Below are 24,664 nucleotides of genomic sequence, written 5' to 3'. Positions count from 1 at the left end.
AATAAAATATCATTTTTTATTTATTAAGAAAAAAAGATAATTTACAAAAAAAAAAAAAGAGTTGAGGGACTAAACGAGCTATTTGTCAAAACTTTTTCCACCCAAATTGGTTGATTTGCTCTCACTTGTACTATTGATTATAAATTAAATTTGTAGGAACTAAATGTATTCGCAATGAAACTTTGTGGATGAAATTTTTCCAACCACTAAATATTGGAGAGGAAAAGTATCATTTTCCCTTTCAAACTATTTTTCCTGATCGTATAAATTAAGTTTAATAAATATTATAATTGACAGATTAATACCTGTGATAATTCTCTACAAGTGTGCTTAATGTGAATATTCTTTAAAATTAGTTCTTTTAGTTTTACAAGAAAATTTTCCTAAGTATTCAAGACAATGTCTGTTCAAGATGAACAAATCATATAAATGAACAGGATAATTTATGATTTTAGCTTCAAATATTCTTTTTAACCCTCCCATCCCTTTTTACACCATTTCTACTCCCAGTTATCAAACCTACTTGTCGAACCATAAACCTGATTTTAACCTCAAATAATTCATTCATTTTGATGTAAATGAAAATATAAATTACTCCAATAATTAATAGGGTAATTAATGGGTTTGAAATCTGGATTTTAAATTGAATTGAGTGAATTGAAATTGGTTTCATCCAAAATTTTGGATAATTAATCAAGGGTTACATCTTCCTTTCTTTTTCAATATTTAATAGCTTAAATAGAACACGGCAATATCAAACTAAGATGATCAAGCTGTCACTTAGAAGGTAGAATTAACTTTGAACTTTTAAGCTGCCTATTCGCAAGTTCTGAGATGATTTTGGAAAGAAAAAGTCCAGAAATGCGCTGAGTTACACGGACAAGAAACAGGCAATGAAAAGAGGTCTATATATTTAGGTGCTATTGATTGGAATATTTATCACCCGCAAGCAGGAATTATTTGCACAGACAGGAAACAGGAAATGAATGCTTGGTATTCCAGCTAGCTAAAATATGCAAATATAATTACATATCATAGGTTTTGCCAAAGAAGTTTGAAATTCAAGTTCTGAGCTATCTTTGTATAATTATCTGAAGTAATTAGGTCCTCTACTCCCAGACGATTACCATATATTTGATTCTTTCGTGCTAATCCCAGATGCTACTTTGTAAAGTTGAATTGAGCCTGCGAATTTCAAACTGATTAGTTGCAACTAATGCATCATTTTACTGAGGTCAGAAAGTAAACATCTGGAAGCAAGAAATATCAAAGGCCGTCTCTTCAAGAAAAGGTCTTACCAGTTACTTGGTCCGTCAACACCTTGTATCACTATACCACTTTGTGGGAAATGTATAGTATATAGGGTAAACAAGGAAATATTTACGTGAACCCTGATGTCCTAAATGACCAAATCAGTCTTGCGGTACTTGCAAGAGGAAAGAAAATGTGAAGTAGCAGGTAGTTGTTGCAGAATCATTCGTTGGTTGACTTGTACAAAAATAGATTAGGAAGGCAAAGTGGCATTTTTCTAATCGTTGAGATAAGAAAACATAATGACTGGTTCAACCAAAGATAGCTATAAATAGGAATCTTTACCACATATTCATCCACAATCTGAGAAGAAACAACTTTTCATCTTTCTAACTAGCTGATATAGTTTGATACTTCCTTTCTGATAACCATTTCTGATAACCATGGCTTTTCGCTTCCACATAGCTGCAGCCATCTTGGCACTTGTTTTTACAATTGCCTATGCTTCTGATCCAAGTCCATTGCAGGATTTTTGTGTCGCAGTTCCTGATGCCAATGCTGGCGGTAAAGTATTTTTTTTTGATGAAAATGTTCATGGCTGTCTTAATTGATACCATTATATTACTTAGCAAAAAAAAAAAACACTAATTACCAGTTAATGTGTGACATACTAACTTCTTCATTTTTTTTTTTTTTTATCTTGGCTAATGCAGTATTTGTCAATGGAAAGATATGCAAGGATCCAAAGCTTGTGAAACCCCAAGATTTCTTCTTTCCAGGGCTTAACAAGCCTGGAAGCACAGCAAATCCACTCGGGTCGAATGTAACAGCAGTTAATGTGAACCAAATTCCAGGACTCAACACTTTAGGTGTTTCCTTAGCACGCATCGATTTTGCGCCATATGGTTTGAACCCTCCCCACACTCACCCCCGTGCAACCGAGATCCTCGTTGTTTTAGAGGGCACTCTTCTTGTTGGTTTCGTTACTTCGAATCCAGGCATGAACATGAAGAATAAGCTCTTCACCAAGGTTTTGAATCCAGGAGATGTGTTTGTGTTCCCTGAAGGCCTCATTCATTTTCAGTTCAATAAGGGACATTCCAATGCTGTTGCTTTTGCTGGTCTAAGCAGCCAGAATCCTGGAGTCATCACCATTGCTAATGCTGTTTTCGGATCAAAGCCTCCCATTTCTCGTGATGTTCTCACTAAAGCATTCCAGGTTGACAAGAATGTCGTCAAATATCTTCAGTCACAATTTTGGTGGGATAACCATTACTACCCATAGTATGGGTAATACCCTCCAAAGGAGCTTCAGGGTGCATAAATAATTGGATCCCTAGTTTACACATTGATCTCCTTACTAAATTACTTCAAATCATACATTATTTTGGACCCTTTTTTAGTGCACTAATTCTATGAACAATAATACATTGCATTTTTCGTGTTTCGGGAAAATACAATTTGTGGTCACTTCAATTTTTTTCTTAATATTTGTACCTGAATTATAATCAATTTGTGAAGAACATTTGTTTTTTCTTTTACCCTTGCATACAGGAAAGATGAACCCTGTTAGACTAAAGGAATGCATCATGCATCTCCACGGACTGGATGAACTTTCTCTACCAATACTTTAAATTTTAATTGTTCAATATAAAACCTTTGGAGCTCTTGTAACAAGTGCTCAAAGTGTTTCAAAATCTCACCCTTTGAAGAAAAAATGGGAAAAAAAAAAGTTTGCCAAGCCCAAAACATCTAAAATGTTGGGTGTACAGGGTAATCTAACCCTCATATAATTAGATGGAAAAAATAGAAATATCTAAAAAAATAACACAATACTTGTCCAAATTAAACAAGAGCCTACAGTCGACCACTCTAGAAACTCATCAACAAAATACATGATTAAAATATTACATAATTTATGCACATTACATAACTAAAATACTGAATATTCTAAACATTTTGTTCCCTTTTCTCCATTTCTTAAAACTACCAAGCCATTTTTCAACGACAGTAGGTTGCTCCACAACCATACAGGATAGGTCAAAACTTTTTTTAAAAACAAAAGTAAGTAGAGCAAATAAACAGATATAGATATTATGAGCAAGGAAAAGTAATTTTGAATAGAGGAAAAGTACCAAGAGTAGTGGAGTGAATGGAATTAGTGACAATGAATGTAACATTTGAAAAATGTAACAGAGAGTTAAGATTTACTGGTTTAATTCATAAGTCAAAAAGAAAATATAAATGTGCAATGGATCTCCTAACTTAATTTACAAGTAAATGATTAAATAGTTAGAGATTGAATTTTTACCCAAACCAATCATATACACATATATAGGTAGGTTCAAATGACCATTTTTTAAAAAATAAAAATAAAAAACAATATTCCAACCTATTTATGTCAAGTATATTCGGATAACATAACCATTTTCAAAATTTCAGGTAAGTTACCCTATATTTTGATTTGGACCAATTTGGGGTATCTTAATTACTCACGTTTTCAGCTTTTCTTGAACACACCTCATCCCAGCAGCTTCCCTCTCTTTCTCACTCTCCCTCTCTTTCTTTGTCTTCTATGTGTCTCTCAAGCATACATCTACACTATGCCATATGTTCAAATGGAACACATGCCATATGTTCAAATGAAAGAATTTGAAATTTGAATAAAGATTATTTGGCATACATCTACACTAGCTAGTGTAATAAAATTTCTACAGTAACAATACAAGAAAGATTAATTCAAAAAATAGCAAAAATAGTTGAAAATAGTTTTTTTTTTTAAAAAAAGGAAAAGGAATATTTAAAAAGAAATGACAAAAAAGAAAGGATTTTCCTTTTGTCATGCTTTTAAAGCTACCTAATTTGAAGGTGAAAATAGTTTTTCTGCAAAGGAAGTTTTGGTGCTTAAAAAAAATAGTAAAAGTGCTAAATGAAAAAAGAAAAAAAGAATGGGGACTAGAGCAAAACAAGAAATTATGTCAAGAAAGGAAAATAGTGAAAATAGTTGAACAAAGTAAAAACTAAAAATAAAAATAATAAAAAAAAAGAAAACAAAAGAAAAGGGAAGAAAGTTTGCCAAGGAGGCTTTAATGTAGTGTTAAGATTTAAACCGTATTAATTAGCCCTAGGTTCAAAACATCTCCCCCCCCCCCCCTTCGTTTCTTAAATCTTACCCTTCCTTTGCCAAAAAATTAAAGAATTTTTGGTTGAGGAGAAAGTTGAAATTCTGATCAAAACTTTTTGACGCTGCTGGGTGGTGGAAGTGAAATAAGAACTAAGTTTAGTGTTAGAAAAAATGTAAAAAGACTAAGTGAGACAAAATAAAAGACCATGGACTAAAGATACTTTACATAAAATGTAAAAGGACTAAATGAGTTATTTGCAAAAAACTTCCCATCCAAATTGGTTGATTTGCTCTAATAAATTGGTAGCAAATTGAAATTATAGGGACTAAATGTGCTTTCAATGAAACATTGGGGACGGAAATTTTACAACTCCTTAACATTGGGGGACAAGAAGTGTCATTTTTTTTTCATTTGAACTATTATTTTAATCATATATGAGTAACTAAGTTTAATAAATACTATAATTGATATATTGATACATGTGCTAATTCTCTACAACGTTGGTTAATGAATATTCATAAAAACTTAATTCATTATCTCAATTTTTACAAGAAAATTTCCCCAAATTTTCAAGCCAAGGTCTGTTCAAGGAATACATCATCCAAATGATTAAGAAAGTTCATAATTTTAACTTTAACTATTCAAATCTACGAAGTAAACGAAAATATCAAAACACTGCTATGAACTTTGATTGGGTAAATATACAAGCATGGTGTAAAATCTGGTATTGAGTTGAAATTTTTTTTTTATCGCACGAGAACCACCATGAAGGAAGCCACATATAGTGGCTGGTAGTAACGGGTGGGAGACAAAGTTTGATTCCTTTATCCCCAAGTGGCTGTTGGCCGGTATTGAATTGAATGAGTAAATGAAAATCCGTTTCATCCAAAATTTGGAAAACTAATCAAGGGTTACATCTATATTTTCTTCAACATTTAACAGCTTAAATAAAATATGGCAATAATAAACCAAGGTGATTTAAAAAGCAATCACTAGAACTTAGAACTTAGAACTTACCGATCTGCATATACGCAAGTCCAGAGTAGATTTTGAAAACATAAAAAGAAAGAAAAAGTCCATCCACCTTCTAAGTTACGTACACAGACAAGAAACAGGAAATGAAAAGGTCCATTTACATGCTATTAATCAGTCCTACTGAAAATGACAAAGTCGAAAGTAGTGGTTGCAGAATCTTTCGTCGGTTGAATTGTGCAAAAATAGTACACATAGACAATGCGGCATTTTTTAATCTTTAAGATGAGAAAATGTAATGACCAGTTCAACGTACCGAAAGTGGCTATAAATGGGCATCTTTCCCACATGTCCTTCCACCACCAGAGAAGAAACAAGTTACCATCTTTCTAATTAGTTCACATAGTTTGATACCTCTTTTGTTATAACCATGGCAGTTCGGATCCATATTGCTGCAGCCATCTTGGCACTTGTTTTTGCAGTTGTCCATGCATCTGATCCAAGTCCACTGCAGGATTTTTGTGTGGCAGTTCCTGATGCCAATGCCGGAGGTAAACTAGATTACTTCAAAAATTTCTTGACTCTTGCATGTTATATACTTGAATCCTAACTATGTTTGACAAACTAACTTAGTCGAATCTTGGCTAATGCAGTATTTGTCAATGGAAAGATATGCAAGGATCCAAAGCTTGTGAAACCCGAAGATTTCTTCTTTCCAGGGCTTAACAAACCTGGAAGCACAGCAAATCCACTCGGGTCCAATGTAACAGCAGTAAATGTCAACCAAATTCCAGGGCTCAACACTTTAGGTGTTTCCTTAGCACGCATCGATTTTGCGCCTTATGGTTTGAACCCTCCCCACATTCACCCTCGTGCTACTGAGGTCCTCTTTGTTTTGGAGGGTACTCTAGTTGTTGGTTTCGTTACTTCGAATCCGGGCATGAACATGAAGAATAAGCTCTTCACCAAGGTTTTGAATCCAGGAGATGTGTTTGTGTTCCCCCAAGGCCTCATTCATTTCCAATTCAACCAAGGACATTCAAATGCTGTTGCTTTTGCTGGTTTAGGCAGCCAGAATCCAGGAGTCATCACCATTGCTAATGCTGTATTCGGATCAGATCCTCCAATTTCTCCTGATGTTCTTACCAAAGCATTCCAGGTTGGAAACGATGTCATCAAAAAACTTCAGTCCCAATTTTGGTGGGATAACAACTACCCGTAATATGGGTAACTCTTGAAACCAAAGGAGATTCGGGGTGCAACAGTAATGTGTTGAAGCATAAATAATTGGGTCATTTCCACTTTGATCTCCATGTGGAATTACTCCAAAATCCAGCATTATTTCGGCCCCTTTGTTACTACAATGGTTCTACATAGATTAATACATTGGCATTTTCCCACCTTACAGGAAAATGCAATTTATAAATCACTACCTCTTCTCTTAATTTTTTTGTACCCTGTGATATAATCAATATATGAACCACATTTGTCTTCTTTTATTTTTGGATTCTAGAAAGATGAATTTTGTCTGATTAAAAGAACGTATCTCCACAGATTGGATGAATTCTTCTTACCCTAGTTTCATTGTGCAATGAAAAACCTTTGGAGCACTTGTAAGACGTATTTGAAGTACGACTGCAAATGAATCAAACAGCTCACGAGCAGCTCGAATTCGAGTTTGACTCGAGCTTGAATTGATCAAGTCAAACTCGAGGTCAAAGATATTCAACTCGTTAACTCGCGAGCCAACTAGATTATATATATATATATATTTTTTTTGAAAAATTATTATTTTTTTCATTTTTTAAAATAAAATAATTATTTTTTTAAGTTTGAGCTTGACTCGAATTTTAGTCGAGTTCGAACTCGAACTTTATATTTTGAACTCGTCAGACTTGAGCTCGAGTTCAAGTTTCATAAAACTAAGTTGAGACTCGATTCGATTAGACCAAAATTCGACTCGATTTGATTCGTTTGCACCCTTAATTCAAAGCGCTGCAAAATCTCACTCCAAAAAAATTAATAAATAATAAAAACCATTGCGAAAACAAAAATATCAATATGTGAGTTTGTTAACACCATTGAAATATATTCAATATACTGAAAAGAGGTATAATTGGAAATTCACCTAACAACTAAGATGTAGCCATTAGATTGTCCTCAAGCTCAATCTCAAATTAGAGAGGGAACAAAATCATCTATGTCCATCATCTGTAAAGTAATCTTGGCAGCTTCTCTCTCCCTTTTCAATAATTCAGACTCTTCATTTATCTACTCCGCATCTATCACTCATGCTGCCTCTTCTTCCTCTTTTGAAAAGAAAAGGAAAAAAATTATGTAAAAAGAAAAGAAATAATGTTTACATTTTCAGTGTAGTAGTTTTTTTTTTAAAATACGAGTGGGATTGGAATGCATGCTGCATGTGCAAATGAAAATTTTGAAATTTGAGTAAATATTATTTAACACGCATCTATAGTTCTAATTTAATAAGATTCTTAAACTAAAAATGCAAAAAACAAAATGAAGGATTATAGATTTCTCTTTTTTGAAAAAGAATATGAACAGTTTGTCATGCCCTTTTAAGCCACCGAGTCTGGTGATGGAAAAAGTTTTCTGGCAAATGGTATTTAAGGGAAAAAAATAAAAGGAGTAAATAAAAAAAAAATCAGGGACTAGAGAAAAGAAGAAAGGAAAGTGTCAAAAATAGCAAAAGAAAGTAAAAAGGAAAACAAAGAATTTATGTACAAAAGAAACTAAAAAAAACAACAAGAAAAGTGATGTTTTTCTTTTTTTAAAGAAAGGTTGAAATTTTGGTCATACTCATCAACATTGTCGCATTTGAAGGTTGAAGGAAGTGAAATAAAAAAAGTACTTCTGGGGTTGGAAAAAAAATAGAAGCATTAAACAGGATAAAATAAAATATCATTTTTTATTTATTAAGAAAAAAAGATAATTTACAAAAAAAAAAAAAAGAGTTGAGGGACTAAACGAGCTATTTGTCAATTTTGTTTCCACCCAAATTGGTTGATTTGCTATCACTTGTACTATTGATTATAAATTAAATTTGTAGGAACTAAATGTATTCGCAATGAAACTTTGTGGATGAAATTTTTCCAACCACTAAATATTCGAGAGGAAAAGTATCGCTTTCCCTTTCAAACTATTTTTCCTGATCTTATAAATTAAGTTTAATAAATATTATAATTGATAGATTAATACATATGATAATTCTCTACAAGTGTGCATAATATGAATATTCGTTAAAATTAGTTCTTTTAGTTTTACAAGAAAACTTTCCTAAGTATTCATGACAATGTCTGTTCAAGATGAACAAATCATATAAATGAGCAGGATAATTTATGATTTTAGCTTCAAATATTCCTTTTAACCCTCCCATCCCTTTTTACACCATTTCTACTCCCAGTTATCAAACCTAGTTGTCGAACCATAAACCTGATTTTAACTTCAAATAATTCATTCATTTTGATGTAAATGAAAATATAAATTACTCCAATAATTAATGGGTTTGAAATCTGGATTTTAAATTGAATTGAGTGAATTGAAATTGGTTTCATCCAAAATTTTGGATAATTAATCAAGGGTTACATCTTCCTTTCTTTTCAACCTAATTTCAACCTAAGGTAGACTAAGTGCTTAGGAACTTGTCCGAAGGTGTGTGTTTTTGCTGACATGTCAATTGGTGATTTGCTGAAAAGTTGTCGTCCTCCATGCGCCGTTCACGTGACCTGCTGCTTGCAATTGGGCTGTGAATTGCGTTTGTGAGCCACCGACTGTGTTTGCTTCCATGCAACCCACTAAAGAGAGTAATGATAATAGTAATTGTCCTTGTCCTTCAACCCACTTTCGCACCTTTATTTTCTTTTTCCTTTCTTTGCTTCCTAAAGAAACCCATGTGGGTTTGGTAAGAATTGACTACTCCATGCTTCAGAATTCTGAACCGTCCTTTCCTCTCCTCTCAGTCCATGGTCCCTCACTCTTCAGCATCACCGAGACGCCCCTGATCTTTTCCTTCTTCAATCTTCATGATCATCATCTCACTCTTCATTCTTCCATCTTTTTTTTTCAACATCATCTTCATCTTCTTATCTTCTATCTGTCTTGGTGAGAAGAAAAAAATAATTTGCTCCGAGCTTCTTTCTTCCTCTGCCAAAAATAATCTAGCCATTTAATTTTTTCCCTTTTTTTGAGCGAGATGAGGAGATTAGTTGTAGCTTTTTGAGCAAACTAATGTTGTTTATTTTTGTTTACATTGCAAGATAAAAGGCCTTCAGATGTTTCTGCATCTGCTTGATCGTCTTCCTCTCCTCTTCTTCTCTCTTATTATTTTTTTTTGGTCAAAAACCTCTTCTTCCTTTCACCATTTTTCTATCTATGCATGTGATAAGCAAGTGATAGAGAAAGATCTGAAATCCTTTTAGCTATTGAATCTGAACATTTTGAGATTTTTCTTTCATTAAATTTTCTGTTCATGTTGTTTTCCCCTTTTACTTATCTGATCTGAACTTGACCTTTTTTTTTTGTGATTGCAGGTGGGAAAAGTTTGTAGATTTCATGTTTTTATTTTGGTAAATTAAGTTTTGGTTGTAATTTTCCAGGTTTTCGGTATTTGAATCCTTAACAAGAAAATATTTGGTGCCTTCTTAGTTTATGGGGTTTCTTTGACAAACAGCCAATAGCACTGTAAGTGATGATAGAGCCCTACTAATTTAGATACTTGTTTTCAATACCTCTTCAGATCTTGCCTTTCCCTTTTCTTTTACGAGAACATCATTTATTTATTTTAGATTACAAAAAATCCAATTTTTTTTAAAAAAAATTCCTGTTGATTTGGTTCTGAGAAGCTAAGATTGGCTTCTAATCGTCTAATGGGGATAACATTTTGCGAATAGTCTAAATTATAGTAGATTTACTGGTCCCTAAAATGGTTTCTATCTTTGTAGCCAATAAAAAATTTGATATGATCTGTTGGTCTTTCAAGTTTCTTCATTTGTTGAAAAGGTATAGTTAATTTTTTGCAGCTGAAATAACAAGAAGATGTTAGGATTCGTTTGCATTCAGATCCCATTTTCTTAAATTATCTTTTTTTCTGTACTTTTTGTTATGTTATTAACATACATCACTACATTAAAGGCGTGAACAAATCAAGATTCAATCATTCTAAAGCCAGTTCATGGAATAGTAAAATTTTCAAGTTAACAATGCTATATTTTTCCTTTTTTTCGGCTTTTGGATTGAAGGGTGGTCACTATTGGATAGGGTTGTTCTTTAATTTTAGCCTTAGGTCCTTCATTATTTGCATGCTGCTAATACATTATTTTTGAATGGTGGATACCTTTTGAATTGTCTCATATATGTACGGTATTTATTTTTGAAACAGCTTTGAGATTTTTTCCCCTTTTTTCTTTGTACAGACTATGATCATGTTGCGAAAAACACTTCAAATTTTTGGTGCTATTGTATTATACAAAGAACTGAATGAGTTTTACCAAATCATAGACTTATTGGGTTGTGAAAGACATTACCACTAGAGGTCATGGCTTTCTTTTTTCTTTTCATTTTACAGAATATCATTTTTTCCATAACTTTTTTAAAGCTTGTTGCTCTGTGAATGTTTTCCTTATGAATGGAAAGTACCAATTTGAGACAGTCTTCTCAGAATTTTTTGGAAGATCTTGAACCTCTGAACTCTAGGCAACCAAAATAAGATAGGTAAAGCATAGCTCTTCATCAGTGAAATTTCCTATCATTTTATGTCTATGCTACCATTTTCTCTTACACTTTTCATGATTAATTTTCATATAAGTACGAATGTATAGCAGTTAATACTAATATTTTTATGGCCAGTAATAATTCTCTGATGCATTTCTTTAACCTAGAAGTCCAAAGTTTAGATGGGTTCTATAGGACAAACATAACTAAGATTTGAGAAAGTCAATTTCATGTCAGTAATTCTAAAGACTTATTTAGAGGTGCAAAGGGAGTTGAATAGTCACTTTTTTGTTTTAAGATTTTGACAATTTGCAGGGCCATTCAAATTTTAAGTTTTTTTGTAATCTGAACTAATGTTGTCAAGAATTTCTCAGTTTGACATTTCTTGAATGGTGTATATTGGTTTATCCTTTCATTTTTTTTTTTTGTATAAATGTGTCTATTCATGAGCAATTTGCTCTTAATTTTCCTTTTGATCTTCCTTTTGTTTCTTGCTAGGTTATTACAGGGATGGATGGTAATTTTTTTGGAAAAGGGTGTAACTTTCTGGCTGGAGTATTACAGCAAATGAAAGCTATAAATAGACTAATTTATGTTATTTCCAATTGGGCTATGATGATATAATTTTGGTTTCTTTAGATGTATTTCAGGTTTTAAATTGATTGCCATATCTTGGTGAGGCAACCCTGATGTCATTTGGCTTTCATTCTCCCCTTGAAATGCAATTGGGTCTGCAGCCATGGCGGTACTCTCATCTCTGCCTGACTTTTGCCAATAGACCTGAGCCTTACTTTAAATTATCATAATAACTGCTTAATTTAATTAAAGATTTGATCACTGATTCCTTTTTTTTCCATTTGTATAATAATCTTCGGATCATGTCAATTTCTAATGTTTTTATTGGTTGTTTTCACCTTTGAAAAAATCTCTAGAGAGCTATGCCAGAAATTCTCAGGTGTGCTACCTTGGTTTGCAATTATAGCTCGTTCATTATATGATGTTTTACTTATGACAAAATTTTAGCTTTTTCCTTTTGCTTTATACTATTTTCATCATGCTAGAGAAATTGTTTGATGCTTTGGTACAATTTATATAGTGACCCAAATGGGCTTTTGTCAATGTGCTTTAAATTTTTTAGAAATTTTATGCTCAAGTGCAGAAACTATATGAAGTTAGAATGAAATATCTAACTAAATATCTTAAGTATTTGAGAGGTCTTGCAAGCCTGTACGTCTTAATAGAGAAGTAAATATGATATTTGATGGTTGCTTTTTATAAAAAATAGTGAATACTTTTTTACTTAAGTATACAAAGACTGGTTAGTTTGGAAAATCTATTCGGGGCCTTTCTTTTTTCCTACTTCACAACCCAAAAACATGAAAGAAAAACACCCTGTGTTGCTCACATAGTGTTATTTGGGTAGAAATTCTTTCTCCTCATTTTTTTTCTCTTTACAGCAATAGGAAGATAACATGTTCATAATTAGGGGTGGTAATTCGGGTCCAAATCAGGTTGGCGGGTCGGGTTCGGGTCAACCCGTCAGAAAATCTGTTGACCCGAACCCGACCCGCCAACCCGTGACGGGTCAGGTATGCTGACCCGAACCCGAAAATTTCAGGTTGACGGGTCGACCCGAAATAACCCGAAACTTAATTTTAATTTATTAATTTATCATTGTAATTTCTAATAAAATCAATTTCTCACAAAACTAATTAAATAATCAAGTAATAAAAATTTAAATAAATAATTCCAAACCAAATCTAAAATAAATTAAACACCGTAAAAGTGTTTTATCCCAAACAAAATATAAAATAAATTAAAACAGTATAAAAGTAAAAAATATTATAATATATTATTTGTCCAAATATAATAATTTCAACTTCACACAAATTAAATAAATTCATTTAAGATTAAGTAATTAATGCCTTTGAAAAAAAGAATAACTTAGTTTAGTTAGATTAAATTATTTTTATGTTTATTAAATTATTTTTAATTCGTAAACGGGTCATATCGGGTCATATCAGGTCACCACGGGTTGACCCGAAATCGACCTGTTTTCTTTTCGGGTTCATCGGGTCCAACCCGATTCTGACCCAAATTCCCGAAACCTCAACCCAAACCAATTAATTTCGTGTTAGGTTCGTGTCGTGTTTTCAGGTCGTGTCGAAAATTGCCACCCCTATTCATAATGATGGCTTTTGGTAATGTTAAATTGCATGTTTTATAGTTGTTTAGTCATGACAAGGGATTAACTGAGACCTTTTTAGGTATCTGCATTTGGTTTCTTCCTTTTTTGGTCGGTTGGGTTCCGAAGAATTAGATAAATGAAGCTTTTTGCTTTTTATTTTTTGTAAACTTTATTTATTGGAGAAATAGGGATGGGCATTGCTGGAGTTATGCTATTTTCAAAGGACTGCATTCGATGGTCTATTGTGAGGATAGAGCCTTGTAAATCTTGAGCAATAATATCCGGCACTGCTATTAACGAGATTTGAGCATCTACCAGTAATGGAAGAAGCAAAATTGACCTACAAGCACATAAAATACAAGGAATACGTACAACCGCGGATGTAGATGAAATATTAGAATGAGCTGGTTTAGACTGATTGGATCAAAAGCACACCCTCTCTAATCACCCTCCAAAGGTTTATGAATGGCTTTAAATTGTGAACCGCTGACTAGGAAATGAATCGCATTGCTACACAGTTATAGTTCTCTTTTTTTCTTTTTAGTTAGTAGTTCAAAATCTCTTATATTTCTGCATCCATACAGGAAATAGTTTTTGTTTCATTCATTTAAACCTATTTTTACTCGACTAATTTGTTTGGTTTAATTCTTTTGTAGCTTGATTGAGCTGCACGACTATGAAGCTTAAACAATTAGTGATGGCAATTTTCTAGAAGCACTGAAATTAATGAACTTTACTCGAGATGGGTTCAAAGTGAACTACATGAGGTAACATGCTCGAATTAAAAATTATCAACAGTTTGTTTTGTTAACAATTTATGGACTTGACTATTTACATCTGGGATAGATAATATTGTCAAAATTCACAGTGAAAGCACGCTTTTCTTTGTGTTGCACATTTTTTGCTAAATAGATAAAAGTGAAAGAATTTTTGTTATGCAGTTCACCTTTCTCTGTTTCTCTTATTTGAATGATGAAATGATAATATGCACGTATTTTCCACTTTTAGCTTCCACTATTTGAAATTTTCTGCACTTTTCCTTTTGGTTTAGCTTGATGTTCTATTTTTCATTCATGTTGTGTTGGTAAAAAGGTGGCATGAATGATAGGTATCTCCATGATTTATAGGCCAAAATGTATAAGCTATTTTTTGCCTTTCTATTCTTTATTTATTTATCTACCATTCATGTTTTGAGGAAAAATTGGCTGGCAAGACGTATTATTCAAATATATGATGGTTGCTCAAAATGGATATGCTGTTTATTTGCTTTCGATTCTTTATTTATTCGTCGAGGATTAATGTTTGAGAAAAAGTTTGAGTGGCAAGAGGTCCTTGTTCAAATATAATGATAGCTCAAACTTAGGAGTATGGAATGTGCTCTTGATGGAAAATTGACAGGTTGTCGAAGCCTGTGCAATAATAAAACCTGCTCAAACTAAAAGTAATTTCTGTAGATAGTGGTGAGTAGGGTCGAATCCACAGGGACTGGGAGTAATTGTTTCTCTTCAACTTCACAGTGACAAAGGGGGTGTTTTTATCTCAGGGGTAACAATTTAAGCAATCCAACTAAAAGTAAAATAATAAAAATAAAATAACCAACTAGAAATTAAATAACAATTTACTAAAATCAAAGGATCTAGCCAAGGAATAACTTCAGCAATGGTGCACCTAATTGATCATTGAAGCAAAGGCAATTCCAACTATTTATCAATAAATAGGTTATAACTGCCAAACAAGCGATGACAGTCAACCCCTCCTTACTGTGTCGATGATTAAGGTACGCCCGTTAATCACTGCTCTAATTGAGAAATAATCCTAGGTACGCCCATAGAATTTAATTCCCCAATTGCCTTACGTATTAGAGGAGCCCTATTCTAATCAAATAACGCACTACCAGGGTTATTTTAGATTAGCCCGCGTATTCCCCTGACACAAGTCTAATTATGCCAGTTGCCACTATTTTAGAGCAATTAAACAATTACGGATTTAATGCCCTAATTGACAATAGACTATCCAATTAACTAATTATCTGGATCCAAGACAATCAATTAATTAAATAACCATAAACATAGCAACCAAGAAATATGCGGATACCAATAAATAAAAGAAAAAAAAATTAAATTAAAACGATCTCACAATTTTAGGCGACCCAAAGCATCCGTTGTCCCTTGACTAGACAAAGGGAATTAGTTCATTTTCGGTGAACAAATCCCACGCAAAATTGTAAAGAGAGCCGCAACCATTGTCCCTTGAAATTGGGGAAATTCAATTCGGTTCCAATGTTTGAAAAGATAGCAAAGCTACAGCAATTGATTCTATGGTTTCTACTTGTCCAATCATACGAGAAGGAAAAGGAAAAGCTACATGGAGCCCACAAGGAAAAGTCAAAAGACTAAGCTAAAGAGTTGTCTGCCATTGTTTTGCTCTATTCCTATCTAATGTCCTCTTTTGAGAAGCTCTGCCTTGTGCGGCGGCTCCCCCAGGGGAAGAAGAAGACTCCCCACTTCAGCCCTGCGTTCTCCCTTTTAATGCTGCCATCTGCGAATTACCAAAAAGGACTTGTATCTCCTTATTCCAGAAATGCCCTCGATTGCCTGCTATGTGAACTCTTTCTCGATAACTGTCAAATTGGCCTTTATTGTGACATTTTTGTTCTACTCCCTGAAATAAATGTAAATTACGAAAAGTGAGTAGAATCTAATAATTAATTCACATTGGGTTAAGTAATAGGGAAAATTAATAATAAAATTAACTATCAAATTGCAACCTATCAATTTCCCCCACACTTAAACCATGCTTGTCCTCAAGCATAAGAAAAGTAAACAAGCACCAATATTCGATAGTGGCTATTGCTCTATCCAACAAATTGCCAAGATACCAAGAAAAACATATATATCAAGCATCAATGGTCAAGTCCAAGAAACATCACTCCGGTTAGCTTCTAAACCACAAACTTCTCTAATTTCATGTTAACTAATCTAAGAAAAAGGAATAACGCATAACATTTATCAGCAAATGGTCCAACTATTAACCAAAATCTCAACATTAAATCCATAATTCGGCAAGCTGACTTTTATTACACACTAACACAACCTTCACTTTCTTCACATTTTCCTACTTTTCTCCTTTTTTTTTTTCCTTTTTTTTTTCTTTTCAATAGTAACAAAAGACTTAGTCGCTAGCCATTAGAGCCTTTTGACGCAATCTCCAACATTGGCCAGATGAAGGAGCCCGGTTACTCAGCTACTATCGCCACGTGACCACGTACTCATAGGAATTACTACCTTTTGACGCGAGAATCGACACTTTTGGTGAAAATCCTCGGTTACTCGGTAGTAAATACTAGCGGAGTACAGTCAACTCTTACTCACAGCCAAATAAAACCAAAAATTCAAAATAACACAAAAATCAAAAGAAAATTTGCAGCCGCTAGCCTCAATTTTACATATGGAGAACTAAGGTTAATAACCGGACCAATTCACATGAAAATGCCAATAATCATTCCCTATGCCTAGGAAAGTTAACCAAAAATTATAAGAGTAAAACAATCATCGATATTCACCAAAGAGATGTTTTTTGGATTCAACCACATTAACTTGATACCCTTTTATTATTAAAACTTGGCAAAAGTAGAAATAGAGGCAACAATCCAACATCAAACTCTGGCATCATTTATGAGCTAATCACTAAAAAGGAAAAGAAAGAAAAAAAAAAAAATTGAACGAGAGGTGGACGAATAGCAAATTAAAAAGAAAGCAAAAACATCTAAAAAAACTAAAAAAAAAAGCAGAAAAACTAGCGCAGCTACCCCCCCACACCTAGATCCTACATTGTCCTCAATGGAGAAAATAAAGCAATTAAAGTGAAAAGGACAACGAAACTTCCCTCTCGAGTGGCTAAGGGTATTTGGCAGCTGCGGAGGGAAACCAACGTGGTGAAGTACATGCCCAAGTTCTGAGACATCATAACTCAATTCAACCAGCAAATGCACAACTCTGTCCACCCAAAATCTCAACAAAGTCTCCAAGTGGATAATTAATTTTCAACTCAGAAGCGGCAATTCCAGCAATAGCAGTATAGAAATTAGACAATAAACACACAATCACAAGTTTTCCTTTTTTAATCAGGCAGCCAACCCATTAGAAAGAACAAATGTTAGTCAAAATACCCCAACCAGTACCACTGGTGCACTCCACAGATAATGAAGCAACTCAAACAGTCAACCCAATCCACAGAGAGATTCTAAAGCGCTAAAGAAAGTCAACAGAGGGAACAAATAAATCCGGACATGAGGCAATGACTCGCACAAATAATTAGACCAAAATCATATACTACGCCCTCCAAATCAGCAATGTAAGTCGGCAGCCCGAATATGTCCCCAACAATTCAATTAAACTCAACCAAGTGCACCAAACAAATCAAGTGTTGCAGGTGCCAAGTGATTCAATCGACAAATGCAAAATATATCCATCCAAAGGCACAACAGGCATTCAAAGCAAAGTGGCGCGTAGTCCAAATGCAAACTACCCCAGCAAGATAGGTAAAACCATTGCTTTCAACAAGCAAAGAAGGGTGCACTGGTGCTCCCTTGATTCAACAGTCAAACGCAAGACTCTGCACGCCCACAACCTCAACAAATGCACCCCCAAGTTCAACAATTGACTCCAGTAGTCAAACCATAGCAAGGAGACTAATGATAAACCAAACGGCACCACACACTGTCAAAGAGTTGGGAAATGAGTTACAAATACCTCCACAGTAGTGTAGCTTGAAGAAGGTGGACCGGTGGTGGCGAACAGAGGCGTGCGCTGGGCTGGTGGAGGACAGCGGCGGCCCAAAGTGGATCGCAGACAATGAGGGACGCACAGCTGAAGGCTGGGTAGATGGGCGCGAGCTGCTGGGTCTGGAAAGGGGCGGCGCGAATGACATCCGCGTGGCTGGCCGTGGCTGGTGGTTCGATGAAAGGGAGAGAGATGCGGTGAAGGGTGAGCCGTCGTCGTTGGTGGAGGGGAGTTGCGAGCAGGTGGAGCTCGCACGAGGAGGTAGATGGCTGGTTGGCGGCGCAAGTGAGGGGGCGACGCGCGGTGGATCTGCGGTGGGCCAGCTGGTGGTCTGGTGCGGCTGTGAGATCGCGGATGAGAGGGTGGCTGCCAAGCTGCGGTTGTCAGCAGCGGCGGTGGAGCAAAGGCGGCCGCGTGTCACCCATCGCGGGAGTGGAAGGCGGCAGACAGAGCAAAACAGAGGAGAAGAAAGAAAGAAAAGAGAAAGAAAGAAAGAAAGAAAAAGAAGGAAAAGAAAGAAAAGAAAAGAAGGAAAAAGAAAGGAAAAAAAAATTTTTTTGTTTTTTTGTTTTTGTTTTTTATATTAGGCTCCATTTTAGCCATGGTTTTTTTTTTTTTTTTTTTTTTTTTTTTTTGAATCCTTACCTTTCCCGCGAACGTGACGCGGGCACGTCATGAGGGCAAGAGAGCTCCCAGAAGTTTCAGAAATTCCTGATCGTGAGCTTCCTGCACGTTATCACGCGGGCGCGTCATGAGGCCAAGAGAGCTCCCAGAAGTTTCAGAAATTCCTGATCGTGAGCTTCCTGCACGTCACCACGCGGGCGCGTCATGACTGAAGGGCACCTATAAATCAGCAAAAACGAAAATTAACACCCAAAATCAGTCAAATTCAAGGAAAGCAGATTTAAACTATGACACGAAACCAATCAAGCAATTAAAAGAAACAATTGGGTTGCCTCCCAATGAGCGCCTTTCTTTAATGTCTTTGGCTAGACATGCTATGCTTGTTCACGGGGGATAAAATCTTGTGGCTCGTTTCAATGCTTCATCTTCAATATGATCCTGGTAACCCTCATAGATGGAGTAATCTTTGAGCACACGAGTTACGGGCTTCCATGGACTAGTAAATGGCGCTAAACGAGTCAACAATGATCTGCATTCTCCACTCACTCCTCCACCACACGCATTCATCGGTTCAAGATATTTTTCCATTGCCACTCTTAACTTATTCCTGTCATGAAATTTCAAATTTTCTGGTATAATAAAATCAATTTCATTAACAGGAATTGAAGAATAAGAGTCAGGAGAATAGTGATCAAAGAGTGGAGGGGATGTCCCCGCTTTTGGAGATTGTTCACTGGATTCTTTCACTTGAATGGGTTGCGGTTGGGGTTCCATTTCTTCCTTTTCGGTTTCTTTTTCAACTGCATCTGTAGATTTCTCAATTTGACACTCTTGCATCTCCTCATCACTAGTCAAGCAAATTGCACTCTCATTTTCTTCTAGATCAACAATGATTTCCGAGGGCAATTCTTCCATTTGAGAAGCCAATCGATTCATTCTGGATGTCAATAGACATAGTTGATCTGCCAGATAACTCATTGGATCCTTCATCATCTCATTCCTCATTTGTGTCTCCTGTTGGAATCGGTATGTATTAATAAATGGTTCACCCAATTCCTGAAAAGACATACCTGACAAGGACGATGGTTGTTGAGACTCTTGCTGTTGAAAATCCATTGGCCCGGTCGCATAATCAAAATTGGAATTATCCCACCATCCTTGATCATACCCGTTTGAATAAGGGTCATACTGCATTTGATATTGGGGTGGAAAATCTCCAAAAGTATCAATTGGAGCACTTAGATTGTCTTGAAATGCGGGGCATGTGTCAGTTGAATAGCCTGAGTCAAAATGAGTTCCACAATTTGCAACAGCCCATTGATCATTAGAAAAAACATGAGTCTCATGCTGTTGAAAATCCATTGGCCCCGTCGCATAATCAAAATTGGAGTTATCCCACCATCCTTGATCATACCCGTTTGGATTAGGGTCATACCACGTTTGAGACCAGGGTGAAAATTCTCCATAATTATCGAATGGGACACTCAGATTATCTTGATATTCGGGGCACATACCTGTTGAATGATCCCTGGCATAACAAATTTTACAGGTTGCAGCAGCCATTCTTTTTCTAATAGAGTTTACTGCCTCTGCATATGCAGACTTAGCGAAAAAACTAGTCACATCGCATTTCCCGGAAACAAAATCCAGTATCTCACCAAAATACGAAGTGTTAGAAGCCATAAAAGAATAAGAGAAAAATAAATAAAAAAAAATAAAAAAAAAATAAAAACAAGATGAACTCAAAAAGAAACAAATTAATCTGGCACCAGTCCCCGGCAACGGCGCCAAAAATTGACAGGTTGTCGAAGCCTGTGCAATAATAAAACCTGCTCAAACTAAAAGTAATTTCTGTAGATAGTGGTGAGTAGGGTCGAATCCACAGGGACTGGGAGTAATTGTTTCTCTTCAACTTCACAGTGACAAAGGGGGTGTTTTTATCTCAGGGGTAACAATTTAAGCAATCCAACTAAAAGTAAAATAATAAAAATAAAATAACCAACTAGAAATTAAATAACAATTTACTAAAATCAAAGGATCTAGCCAAGGAATAACTTCAGCAATGGTGCACCTAATTGATCATTGAAGCAAAGGCAATTCCAACTATTTATCAATAAATAGGTTATAACTGCCAAACAAGCGATGACAGTCAACCCCTCCTTACTGTGTCGATGATTAAGGTACGCCCGTTAATCACTGCTCTAATTGAGAAATAATCCTAGGTACGCCCATAGAATTTAATTCCCCAATTGCCTTACGTATTAGAGGAGCCCTATTCTAATCAAATAACGCACTACCAGGGTTATTTTAGATTAGCCCGCGTATTCCCCTGACACAAGTCTAATTATGCCAGTTGCCACTATTTTAGAGCAATTAAACAATTACGGATTTAATGCCCTAATTGACAATAGACTATCCAATTAACTAATTATCTGGATCCAAGACAATCAATTAATTAAATAACCATAAACATAGCAACCAAGAAATATGCGGATACCAATAAATAAAAGAAAAAAAAATTAAATTAAAACGATCTCACAATTTTAGGCGACCCAAAGCATCCGTTGTCCCTTGACTAGACAAAGGGAATTAGTTCATTTTCGGTGAACAAATCCCACGCAAAATTGTAAAGAGAGCCGCAACCATTGTCCCTTGAAATTGGGGAAATTCAATTCGGTTCCAATGTTTGAAAAGATAGCAAAGCTACAGCAATTGATTCTATGGTTTCTACTTGTCCAATCATACGAGAAGGAAAAGGAAAAGCTACATGGAGCCCACAAGGAAAAGTCAAAAGACTAAGCTAAAGAGTTGTCTGCCATTGTTTTGCTCTATTCCTATCTAATGTCCTCTTTTGAGAAGCTCTGCCTTGTGCGGCGGCTCCCCCAGGGGAAGAAGAAGACTCCCCACTTCAGCCCTGCGTTCTCCCTTTTAATGCTGCCATCTGCGAATTACCAAAAAGGACTTGTATCTCCTTATTCCAGAAATGCCCTCGATTGCCTGCTATGTGAACTCTTTCTCGATAACTGTCAAATTGGCCTTTATTGTGACATTTTTGTTCTACTCCCTGAAATAAATGTAAATTACGAAAAGTGAGTAGAATCTAATAATTAATTCACATTGGGTTAAGTAATAGGGAAAATTAATAATAAAATTAACTATCAAATTGCAACCTATCAATGGCTTTATTTTTTTCGTTGGTACTTTAGTAGTTTCTTGAAATTTGGCAACGAAGCATGGCAAAAACTGCTGGCGCATTATCAATGGTTTAACTAGATTGTCATTCTAGTCGTGGTTGTTAAATTCAAATATGATTCTTTTTTGATAGGATTTGAATGATGTTTAGATGGTGGAAACTTGGAAGCTAATGAAGTTTTGTCATGAATGCTGGATACTTTCCCTTCTCTCTACTATCTTTAGCAAATAGTCATTATTTACTTCCAGAATCACTTACTATAGTATAGATATCAAATTTTGTGATAGTTCTTTTTAATTTTTCAGCACTATTGCATAGTTCCAACAGAATTGGCTGCTCGAGATGCTAATCAAGTAAAGACTAGAGGCATTTCTCTAGATATAGCTGCAAGAGAGCACTTTTCGATGAATGTATCTTAAATTGTGACTTATTTCTTTTTCACAATTAATGACATGCATAGTGCATTGGGAGAGCCTACCTCAATTATATGTGTTATTATACTCTTCAACTTTATTAGTATTATTATTTTTTAACTCTTATCTGTTTTGGTTTACACCTAAATTAATCACAACTGAAATGTCGACAAAATGCTTCAATTATCAATCACACACAGAAAATTATATAAAAATGATTTTTAATTGGAAAATGCAGCCATTGAGGGCTCTGGGTATATTAACCTTGCAACCTCAGTTCTGGGTACACTAACCTTGCAAACTCACACGCGCGTAGTGCGCGGTGATCCCCTCCTAGTTCAATATTTACTAGCTTAAATAGAACACGGCAATATCAAACTAAGATGATTAAGCAGTCACTCAGAAGGTAGAATTAACTTTGAACTTCCAAGCTGCAATTTGGCAAGTTCTGAGATGATTTTGGAAAGAAAAAGTCCAGAAATGCGCTGAGTTACACGGACAAGAAACAGGTAATGAAAAGAGGTCTATATGTTTAGGTGCTATTGATTGGAATATTTATCACCCGCAAGCAGGAATTATTTGCACAGACAGGAAACAGGAAATGAATGCTTCGTATTCCAGCTAGCTAAAATATGCACATATAATTACATATCATAGGTTTTGCCAAAGAAGTTTTAAATTCAAGTTCTGAGCTATCTTTGTATAATTATCTGAAGTAATTAGGTCCTCTACTCCCAGACGATTACCATATATTTGATTCTTTCGTGCTAATCCCAGATGCTACTTCGTAAAGTTGGATTGAGCCTGCGAATTTCAAACTGATTAGTTGCAACTAATGCATCATTTTACTGAGGTCAGAAAGTAAACATCTGGAAGCAAGAAATATCAAAGGCCGTCTCTTCAAGAAAAGGTCTTACCAGTTATTTGGTCCGTCAACACCTTGTATCAGTATACCACTTCGTGGGAATGTCCTAAATGACCGAATCAGTCTTTCTATACTTGCAAGAGGAAAGAAAATGAGAAGTCACAGGTAGTTGTTGCAGAATCATTCGTTGGTTGACTTGTACAAAAATAGATTAGGAAGACAATGTGGCATTTTTCTAATCGTTGAGATAAGAAAACATAATGACTGGTTCAACCAAAGATAGCTATAAATAGGAATCTTTACCACATATTCATCCACAATCTGAGAAGAAACAACTTTTCATCTTTCTAACTAGCTGATATAGTTTGATACTTCCTTTCTGATAACCATGGCTTTTCGCTTCCACATAGCCGCAGCCATCTTGGCACTTGTTTTTACAATTGTCCATGCATCTGATCTAAGTCCATTGCAGGATTTTTGTGTTGCAGTTCCTGATGCCAATGCTGGCGGTAAACTATATTGTTTTTAAAATTTTCATGACTGTCTTAATTGGTACCATTATATTACTTATCAAAAAAAAAAAAAACACTAATATACCAGTTAATGTGTGACATACTAACTTTTTTTTGATCTTGTCTAATGCAGTATTTGTCAATGGAAAGATATGCAAGGATCCAAAGCTTGTGAAACCCGAAGATTTCTTCTTTCAAGGGCTTAACAAGCCAGGAAGCACATCAAATCCACTCGGGTCAAATGTAACTGCCTTAAATGTCAACCAAATTCCAGGACTCAACACTTTAGGTGTTTCCTTAGCACGCGTCGACTTTGCACCTTATGGTTTGAACCCTCCCCACACTCACCCTCGTGCTACCGAGATCCTTGTTGTTTTAGAGGGCACTCTTCTTGTTGGCTTCGTTACTTCGAATCCAGGCATGAACATGAAGAATAAGCTCTTCACCAAGGTTTTGAATCCAGGAGATGTGTTTGTGTTCCCTGAAGGCCTCATTCATTTTCAGTTCAACCAAGGACAGACCAATGCTGTTGCTTTTGCTGCTCTAAGCAGCCAGAATCCAGGAGTGATCACCATTGCTAATGCTGTTTTTGGATCAAACCCTCCCATTTCTCCTGATGTTCTCACCAAAGCATTCCAGGTTGACAAGAAAGTCATCAAATATCTTCAGTCACAATTTTGGTGGGATAACCACTACTACCCATAATATGGGTAATACCCTCCAAAGGAGCTTCAGGGTGCATAAATAATTGGGTCCTTAATTTACACTTTGATCTCCTTACTTAATTACTTTAAATCATACATTATTTGGGACCCCTTTGTTAGTACAATAGTTGTATGAAGAATAATATATTGGCATTTTCCGTGGTATAGGAAAATTCAATTATGGTCACTACAGTTTTTCCTCTTTGTTTTGTACCCAGATTTATAATCAATATATGAAGAACATTTATTTTTCTTTAACTCCTGGATACAGGAAAGATGGACTTTGTTAGAATAAAGGAATGTGCA

At 35.2% G+C, this 24,664-nt stretch overlaps 3 protein-coding genes and 1 long non-coding RNA gene across 6 annotated transcripts; all 4 read left to right on the top strand.

Annotated features, from left to right (window-relative positions):
• The first annotated feature begins 1,694 nt into the window (after positions 1 to 1,694).
• LOC113759979 (germin-like protein subfamily 1 member 14) lies at positions 1,695 to 2,536 on the top strand. The gene is made up of 2 exons (XM_027302561.1): positions 1,695 to 1,815; positions 1,965 to 2,536. The coding sequence occupies exons 1-2, from the start codon at positions 1,695 to 1,697 to the stop codon at positions 2,534 to 2,536; spliced, it is 693 nt and encodes a 230-aa protein (XP_027158362.1).
• A 3,242-nt stretch (positions 2,537 to 5,778) lies between these two features.
• Positions 5,779 to 6,570, top strand: LOC113759968 (germin-like protein subfamily 1 member 14). Its single transcript, XM_027302552.1, has 2 exons — positions 5,779 to 5,899; positions 6,002 to 6,570. The coding sequence occupies exons 1-2, from the start codon at positions 5,779 to 5,781 to the stop codon at positions 6,568 to 6,570; spliced, it is 690 nt and encodes a 229-aa protein (XP_027158353.1).
• Positions 6,571 to 9,914: 3,344 nt separating this feature from the next.
• Positions 9,915 to 22,199, top strand: LOC113782578. 3 transcript variants are annotated; one of them, XR_003469812.1, is made up of 4 exons: positions 9,915 to 10,049; positions 11,729 to 11,823; positions 13,923 to 14,033; positions 22,170 to 22,199. It is a non-coding gene; the product is annotated as an uncharacterized LOC113782578 (long non-coding RNA). The 3 variants fall into 3 exon arrangements; XR_003469813.1 differs by lacking the exon at positions 9,915 to 10,049 and adding an exon at positions 12,011 to 12,033 and having other exon boundaries at positions 11,384 to 11,823; XR_003469811.1 differs by lacking the exon at positions 9,915 to 10,049 and having other exon boundaries at positions 11,384 to 11,823.
• A 1,331-nt stretch (positions 22,200 to 23,530) lies between these two features.
• Positions 23,531 to 24,359, top strand: LOC113759913 (germin-like protein subfamily 1 member 14). The gene is made up of 2 exons (XM_027302494.1): positions 23,531 to 23,651; positions 23,788 to 24,359. Exons 1-2 carry the CDS (start codon positions 23,531 to 23,533, stop codon positions 24,357 to 24,359), a joined length of 693 nt encoding a protein of 230 aa, XP_027158295.1.
• The last annotated feature ends 305 nt before the right edge of the window (positions 24,360 to 24,664 follow it).

This window comes from Coffea eugenioides, chromosome 1, assembly GCF_003713205.1.
Source record: "Coffea eugenioides isolate CCC68of chromosome 1, Ceug_1.0, whole genome shotgun sequence".
Taxonomy (NCBI): Eukaryota; Viridiplantae; Streptophyta; class Magnoliopsida; order Gentianales; family Rubiaceae; genus Coffea; species Coffea eugenioides.
The sequence above is the reverse complement of the archived record's forward strand: the minus strand, read 5'-3'. Positions and strand labels throughout refer to the sequence as shown.